Source organism: Triticum aestivum, chromosome 1D (assembly GCF_018294505.1).
Source record: "Triticum aestivum cultivar Chinese Spring chromosome 1D, IWGSC CS RefSeq v2.1, whole genome shotgun sequence".
NCBI classification, from domain to species: Eukaryota; Viridiplantae; Streptophyta; class Magnoliopsida; order Poales; family Poaceae; genus Triticum; species Triticum aestivum.
In genome coordinates, this window is record NC_057796.1 from 330,282,410 (window position 1) to 330,290,501 (window position 8,092).

Here is an 8,092-nt window from a genome sequence, read left to right on the forward strand (position 1 = left end):
TCTTCCTCCTGAGGGCTCCGAGGGCGCCAGCTGCGGCGTTTCTTCAGGGGAGCGTTGTCGAACTCAGGGAGGCCCATCCGAATAGGGTCCGGAAGGGGGGTGTCCTCCATATAAAACCACTCCGAAGGCCAGTCCTCGGATGTTTTCTTCGGAGTACCGGACAGGTATCCGGTCCCGGCGATGCGCCATATTTCGGCTCCGCCCACTTGGTACAGTGACCCCTCCTGTGTACGGGGTACGAGGCAGAATAGCCTCTTCCATAGCTCGAAATGAGCTTCGCAGCCCAGAAACAGCTCGCAAAGGGCGACATAGCCAGCAATGTGTAATATGGAGGCGGGAGTGAAATTATGCAGCTGGAGGCCATAGAACTCCAGGAGCCCGTGGAGGAACGGATGAATTGGAAATCCAAGCCCTCTTAATAAGTAAGGGACGAGGCATACCCGCTCCCCCATGGATGGGCTGGGAAAGATCTCCGCTTGCTCCCCGCCGTTATAGGTGGCGAGCCCGGCTCGAACAGGGACCATATACGCTGGAGGGAGAAACCCCTGGGTCTGTAACTCTACTAATTGGCTGTGGGGGACGGAACACTTCTTCCAATTGTCGGGCTTAGGGCTACGGGAGCGAGAGGAGGAGCTGCGACGACCGGCCATGTTGGAATGGATTTTTTCCGGGCGCGCTCCGATGGATACTCGCTGTGGGAGGATGGTGTGATCTGGATCTGAGAATCCCGTCTCTTTAATAGACGATTTACCCACATGTCTAGGGTGGCAATTGTAAAAATGCCCCGACTTCTCGCATTCGCTCGACGCGTGGAGGATATCCATTATTAGGCGCGGAAGCCAAGGAGTGCGACATTTATGGGAAGCCGGACACTACTCAAACAAGTATTCAGAATTTGGAGAAGAACCCGCCTTGCAATGCCGAAGACAATCTGCGCGCCGGACTCATCGCCATTGAAGCCTGGTTCGGGGGCTACTGAGGGAGTCCTGGATTAGGGGGTCCTCGGACAGCCGGACTATATCCTTTGGCCGGACTGTTGGACTATGAAGATACAAGATTGAAGACTTCGACCCGTGTCCGGATGGGACTCTCCTTGACGTGGAAGGCAAGCTTGGCAATACGGATATGTAGATCTCCTCCCTTGTAACCGACTCTGTGTAACCCTAGCCCCCTCCGGTGTCTATATAAACCGGAGGGTTTAGTCCGTAGGGCAACAACAATCATACCATAGGCTAGCTTCTAGGGTTTAGCCTCTACGATCTCGTGGTAGATCAACTCTTGTAATACTCATATCATCAAGATCAATCAAGCAGGAAGTAGGGTATTACCTCCATCGAGAGGGCCCGAACCTGGGTAAACATTGTGTCCCCCGCCTCCTGTTACCATCCGACTTAGACGCACAGTTCGGGACCCCCTATCCGACATCCGCCGGTTTTGACACCAACACGGCCTGCGCAAAATCTGGCCGCTCCCTCATGAGTCTGCACTTATTGATTCTGGTCAAGATTGGCTACTGCAGCTTCTTTCAAAGTGTTCAGCTCAAATAAGGGATATGGTGATTATGACTACTTGGTGCATATGGCAGTTACGTAATGATTTTGCACATGGCAAGAGTGAGACCCCCGTGGATGTGACTGTTGATTATCTGGACAGTTACTATAAGTCCATCAATTTGGTCAGGATGTATAGTGTGGATGAGATCATCAAAGGAAAGATGCCACTGGGCGACATACATCGTACAGAGAACATACAGTGTTTACAAATTCCCAAGCCGTGGCCTCACCCACCTGAAGGTTGGGTTGCTCTTTCAGTAGATGGTTCGTACTCTGAACAGGATGGACGTGCATCGACTGGGATGGTTTTGCGAAACGAGAATGGAGCTGTGATTTTTGGGGCGTACAGGAATATATTCAATTGTAATGATGCACTGGAGTCGGAGATCCATGCTCTTATGCAAGGACTGGCACTGGCCTGTCAGCATTCTGACAAACCGGTGATCGTTCAATCGGATTCTATAAACGCGTTGGCTATCCTCTCAGGCGACACTCCTTCTAAGTCTGCATATGGTCATTTAGATGCAGAGATTAAAGCAATTTTGGTTGATAGGGTTTTTGTTCCTATGAAAATTAGTAGAGTACAAAACAGGGTAGCACATCTTTTGGCACACTATAGTCGTACCGAGTGTTGTACTGCGGTATGGTTGAATTCGAGTCCTCTGTGTTGTGAGGAGCAGCTGGCTCGAGATTGTAACCCTGTAACAATGGAATAAAGTTCTTTCACCCCGCAAAAAAGAAGAAGATAAGTTCCTTGAGCAAACAAAGTCATTAACATTGCATTACAGTACATCACTAGCGATGATGGATGGTTACACCCCCCAATCCGAAATGAAGAAAAACAGAGAAGGGCTGAGTCACAACAAACACACATGATACAAACCAGCCACATAACGACATGATATAACTCATGGATTCTGGACACTCTTGATAAGGAAGCGCTGATCAAAACTTGCCTCCTAAGCAATTGAACTCGTGTTTTCGCCGTCCGATCTAGACGCAGCACAGGTCGCACAGCCAGCAGCAGCACAGTGCGGCGACACTGAAAAGCATCCATCACACGAAATTAGTAGTGGCAGGCTCTTACAACGTTGTGATGCGGCAGGTGATCGACTTTATACTAGCTCAAGCATATAAAGTTAAACATAAAATGTGTGACTAAACGACGAGAGTTTGTGCATGCATACCATGCATCGAGGAAACCAGTTTTCCGGCCGCGTTGCCTTGTCTCTTCCCGGCACGGCGAGCCGTCGCCACTCGCCGGCACCGTGCCCACTGCCGTCGGGTAGCCTGAAAAGATCGAACCAGGTGATCCAGGTTAACAACAAACTAAACTTAAGAAAATAACACTAAACAAACAAGTTATTTTATATTAAATCAGCGACAATTAATATGGATCAGAGAGAGCAGCATTTTTTTCCTGCATCAGGAGGGAGAGTGAACATTCTAAGTATTTTTTGCTGCATCTGGAGTAGCAATTAACTAATCGGGCAGTAGCTACCTGCCGGTGGCTGCTGGTCCCTGTGGTTGCTCTCCATCCTTCTATACTTGCACAAACTCTGACTCAGGCTTCTTCGAGCACTCGATTGTCGTCGTTCAATCGTGTGATTTCGTTGAGAAGAAGCGTAATCGCCAGCGTTATATATATAGCCCAGGAGAGCTAGCGGCCTAGCGCTGACCGTGCATGAGGCCATCGGCACGTAGGATGGACCCGCCGTCTGCAAAGATATTCTCGTCTCACCACTTTTTTCGCTGGAAGAAAATGGAATTTGAGATGCCTGAGATCAATCGAGTTGCAGCTCGAATCAGGCTTTGCTTTGCTGCCGGTGGGAAATTCTCAACTAACCAGTGGCTCATTTTTGACACGCTAACAACGACAGAAAGCCAGAAGGACTATTTGTCGGCAGTCGGAGCCAGCCAGCGCTAATTTGCCGTTTAATCTGGAAAGTGACCAGGCAATGTGATAATAATACTGGATGTGCACTCGCAAGCGAATCATTTTTATTCTTAGGGAAAAGCAAATAATATATTTTCATATCTTGCGTTCGAAAAAAAAATATCATATGATGGTTCGAGCAGTTAGGATATAACAAAATAACAAAAGGATCAAGTGGCCTTCTGGGTTCAAAGCAAATCTCATTTCTACGGTTCCAATAGACCACAACCAGGGCTGCAAGAAAAGCTCGAAGCTCGTAAACCGCTCAAGATCGACTTGTTTTTTGACTCGACTCGAGATCGACTCTAAAAGAAACGAGCTGAGTTTGAACACTTTGTGTAGATCGACCGAGAAACGAGCCGATCTTGAGCCAATGTTGGCTCGCAATTTTAGCTCGATAGCTCGACAGAATATCATTATGTTAAATGATCATGCCATATATTAAATGGAAATAAGATAATTTGTTACCATATATGCCGTCCATAATTTTTTTCCATTTTATTTACCAATGAATATGGAAACTTAATTAAGTGCAGAGAAGATTTAGGTCTAATTATGGCACGTGGTCGACTATGTGTTAAATATCTTATATTTTTGACAAAGGTTCCCAGTATATTCATCTTATTTTTTTGTTTTTCATTCATAGTTTTATAATTTTTACCATCTTATTTAGCTCGAAACTAGCTCGAGATCGACTCGAGATCGTTACAAGCTGAGCACGAGTCATGTTCTACAGGTCGATCATGAGCTTCGCTCAGTTTGAGCTCGCTCGAATTTTCATATGAGTTGAGCTGAGCCAACTCCAACTTGCTCGAGCTCGACTCGTTTGCAGCCCTAACCACAACATAGTTGAAGCCTGAAAAGGGGTATTTCCCAGGTGGCCCAGATGAAACCCGTAATACGTGTATCCTCTTGGTGAAACCTGGGTATAAGCCACACATGTATCATCTTGATGAAACCCGTTACACTTTCTAGTTTCCTGTATCACGGGTATCTTCTTGATGAAACCCGTGTTACAGGAAATTCCGGCATACCGTGTATGAAATGTTTTGGGCTCCTTTTCTACTGGAGAACCTTCAAAGAATGACAAAGTCGAAACACGTGCCACAAATGGCACAAGTTTTCGGACACATAGCCAAAGTACGGACCCACTGAGGCATCGGATTCCCAGACTTTAGCAGGCAGAGTTCTAGCTTATCAGACAGTACGTGCTTGATTTTCAACATGCACAGCGTCTTATCCTATCACCAGAAACGCAAGCACGACACTGGTCAAATATTGTGCCGATCCTCCCTCTGCCCTTGTCAAATTATTCCCCCTCTACCGACGCCTAAAATAGGACTGTGAGCAAAAGGTTACAGGTGTACGAACTAAAATAAGAAGATGAAGCACCCCGTAGAAGGGACTGGACGAGTTGAGTGCAGATATATTATATCCTCCTGATCAGCATGCAATTTCATATGTCCAGCGAGGCATGACAACTTATTGTGCTGGGAGAGCATGACAAATTCCTTTAGCAAGCATGGCAAATCCTGGCAAAAAACTGAATTGGATGGATTTGCCATGTTTGATAAAAAAATTGCCATCCTGAGACGACATAAATTGCTATGAAAAACATTCGATTTGCCATGCTTTCCCAATGAACGTTCACTGGTTATCAAAATCCATCTGAAACCGTATACTTCCAGGAGATGAGGGCAATAGTTTGCAAGTTATTGGCCGGCATAGATCAAACTGTGGATATATGCATGTCCACACAAGACGGCACATACTTACAAGTTCCAGTTCCAATTCCCAAACTCTGGGCTCAATCAGAAATAGGAACAACCAGATTGCTGCAAACCACAGCAGGTTTGACCTAACAGAACGCCTCCTGCCATCGACGAATTTGATTTTCCTTTCCTGAAAATATCAACTGTTACACCCAATGCAATAGAAAGATCAAAATCATTAGTTAAGACCATCAGAAGATAACTATTGCATAAGAGCCAGGTTTAGGCTTTAGGGCAGAGACAACAGTCAAAACAGATAAAAATACATCTTCCATTCGGTACACGGCGCAACAAAACTTGTTCTGCCCTCGATTACAAGATAAACTATGTGCTAAAGGTTGACAGCTTCACTCTTTCGATGTTATGACAAGCAGGCCCAGCGCGCCAATCAGAAGGTACTGCAGCAACAGGCATCACATATTAGCATTTCATCAGTGCTTCCAAATCAGATTTGGCTGGTCAGTACTTAAATGGAATAAACATACCTTAATGATGGGCTTCTCAGTCATCACAATCGTAACCCACCCAACATATGGTAGATAGCTGTTCATAGAACAAAAGATTAATGCCAGCTGAATTACTTTTCACTAGCATGAAGGCAGATCTATGTGAATGTGATACAAAATTTCCAGAAACTCACCCTACAGCCCGCCCCATAATGTGATGCTTCTGAAGCCAAAGCTGCCCTTGTGCATACAGAAGTCGGTCATCCCCAAAATTATTATCGCCTGAAAAGGCAGTTCGTCATTAGAGATACAGCAGTGCAGTGGCATCCAATGTAAATTATAAATTGCTAGTTGTTGATTCAAACAGAAAATGACAGATACCTTTTGTGAGGATATCAACTTCTCCACTTTCTTGCCGTTCATGAACCTATACAGAGATAAAATTAAACTCAAAACAAGCACAAAAAGACTTGCAGGTCTAATATGTATATATATAATTATATATGGTGATTGATCACATTGCTTCACAATTTTATTACCTTGATCACACGGTGAACAATTGGAATTTCACGGCCCTGCATAAATAAATGTCCAAATGTAATCTTAGTGTCTTGAACATCAAATACAAGCACACACAATGAAATATAGGACAAAATCATGGGTTCATGACCCAGCTAATAATTTACGGCTTACAAAGTACAATAATCGAGTAGGACTTACATCAATATTAAAAACAACTATTTCTCCAGTGCGGATAGGTTCTTTGCTCATGTGCAAAAACAGAATATCACCCTGCAAAACAGATAATTAATGATACGGGGACACTAGTGCAAATGATAACACCCATTTTAGCCTACAGAACGCAAAAATGGCACTGAATAAGAACAGAAAACTGAGAACATGGCATGGTGGTAATAGTAATCTCAAAAGGAAACTTGGATGAATTAGACCAAGATCTTTAAGGCGATAGGATAGTCTTTCACTTACAACCCAATGGAAGCAAATTATATTCTTATTCATATGAGAAAATCATGGGAATAATCCACTTTATGTGTTGCACATGCCACTTTGGGATTTCATATTGGTCAAATATTAACTTCGAATTACAAAAACGAATGTGTGTGTCCACTTGCGGGCGTGCTTGGGTACCCTCTAATTCGACTCTGTCCGTTCACTTAGAAAGGATTTTATCAAAATTCCTGTCTAACCCAGAGGATAAAGTCGAATTAGAGGGTATCTAAAATGGCCGTCAAGAATCTTATGAACAGATACATATACAAAATTTAAGGGGTTCTCGCGCTGCGTAAGTAAGCAACAAACCCTTTTAAATCCAGGCTCCATGCTACCAGAAAGAACCACCACAATTGGCGATTCGCTCCCTGTCGCGACCATCAATCCCTTCCATATGATCAGTGCCGAGGTAACAATCATACCTGCCATGGGGAAAAATCATGAATTCCTCTATGAGAACACTGTTGCAATCAACAATTATCAATATCTAAGAGCAGCAAAAACCCCAAAATAACTAACAAATACAATGAGGTGCCATGCTCCCCTCTTTCCCTATATATTACGAATTTATAATCTGATTTTCAGAAGCAAGGAGCATCAACAAGTAATATCTACTGCTAGTAATAGGGTAAAAACAACACGGCCGAATATCCCAGTTTAGTCCTCTAAGGCTGTCAGTCCAATACAGTGGCTCGTGCACATTTCAGTGCGTGTGATTCTTCCAAGAAAACGACTTCATAAAGCTCCTAGGACCAGATCAAGAACCCCAAAAGCCTTCATGCCCCAAATCACTATTTCCTTTAGATCCTCCCTGCCTCAATCTGGCATGCGAAAACACGAAAACTACCAAACAGAGCCGCGCCTTTCGATCAAAACTCCAAACTGGTCCACAGGGTAAACCCCTCACTGTGAATCCCGCCGCGATACAACCGAAAATACATCTACCAAGCACGCGGAGACAAGGAAGAGATGGGAGAGCAAAAAGACGTCACCGAGGCTGATGATCTGCGTGACGACCTGGCGGACCTGCATCGACCGGATCGACTCCACCTGGTCGCCGATGAACCCCATCTCGCCCGGCTGGCTCTCGACGGGGATCTCTCTCGCGGCGATGTTTCGTCCGAGGGGAGGGGGCGGCGAAGAACGCACGATTGCGAGGACTGGAACAGAAGGAAGGTCTGCGTTTTTTCGTCTCCTTTTTGCAGACAGGACCCCGCGGATTGCTGGATATTAGCTTCCGATCCGACGCGGCTCGCTACACGTCAGAGGACGGATTTTAGTGCGTTGGATAGATATCGGACGGATGGTGAGCTCGGTGTTGATGCGTTCGGCTCGTTTCGGCGCGGTTCGTATCAGCTAATCCGTATCTGTTCG

At 45.3% G+C, this 8,092-nt stretch overlaps 1 protein-coding gene and 1 long non-coding RNA gene across 4 annotated transcripts; both read right to left on the minus strand.

The window, feature by feature from the left end:
• Nucleotides 1-2,307: 2,307 nt before the first annotated feature.
• LOC123169468 (uncharacterized) lies at nt 2,308-3,158 on the minus strand. Its single transcript, XR_006484830.1, has 3 exons — nt 3,055-3,158; nt 2,741-2,843; nt 2,308-2,595 (listed from the first exon to the last, which is right to left on the minus strand). It is a non-coding gene; the product is annotated as an uncharacterized lncRNA (long non-coding RNA).
• Nucleotides 3,159-5,424: 2,266 nt separating this feature from the next.
• LOC123181832 (signal peptidase complex catalytic subunit SEC11A) lies at nt 5,425-7,956 on the minus strand. 3 transcript variants are annotated; one of them, XM_044594223.1, is made up of 8 exons: nt 7,711-7,956; nt 7,028-7,140; nt 6,428-6,499; nt 6,247-6,282; nt 6,089-6,134; nt 5,902-5,989; nt 5,747-5,804; nt 5,425-5,659 (listed from the first exon to the last, which is right to left on the minus strand). In XM_044594223.1, exons 1-8 carry the CDS (start codon nt 7,787-7,789, stop codon nt 5,609-5,611), a joined length of 543 nt encoding a protein of 180 aa, XP_044450158.1. In that variant the 5' UTR covers nt 7,790-7,956; the 3' UTR covers nt 5,425-5,608. The 3 variants fall into 3 exon arrangements, with proteins under 3 accessions (XP_044450158.1, XP_044450156.1, XP_044450159.1); XM_044594221.1 differs by having other exon boundaries at nt 6,401-6,499; XM_044594224.1 differs by lacking the exon at nt 6,428-6,499.
• Between the last annotated feature and the right edge of the window lie 136 nt (nt 7,957-8,092).

Bases quoted from the DNA above. Each gene is read 5' to 3' on its own strand.
- LOC123181832 (XM_044594221.1), bottom strand. From the start codon at position 7,789: ATGGGGTTCATCGGCGACCAGGTGGAGTCGATCCGGTCGATGCAGGTC. The intron at 7,141-7,710 runs GTGACGTCTTTT...TCCCCATGGCAG, and splicing joins CACGCAGATCATCAGCCTCG to GTATGATTGTTACCTCGGCA. The intron at 5,805-5,901 runs GTGAGTTTCTGG...TTCTATGAACAG, and splicing joins ATTATGGGGCGGGCTGTAGG to CTATCTACCATATGTTGGGT.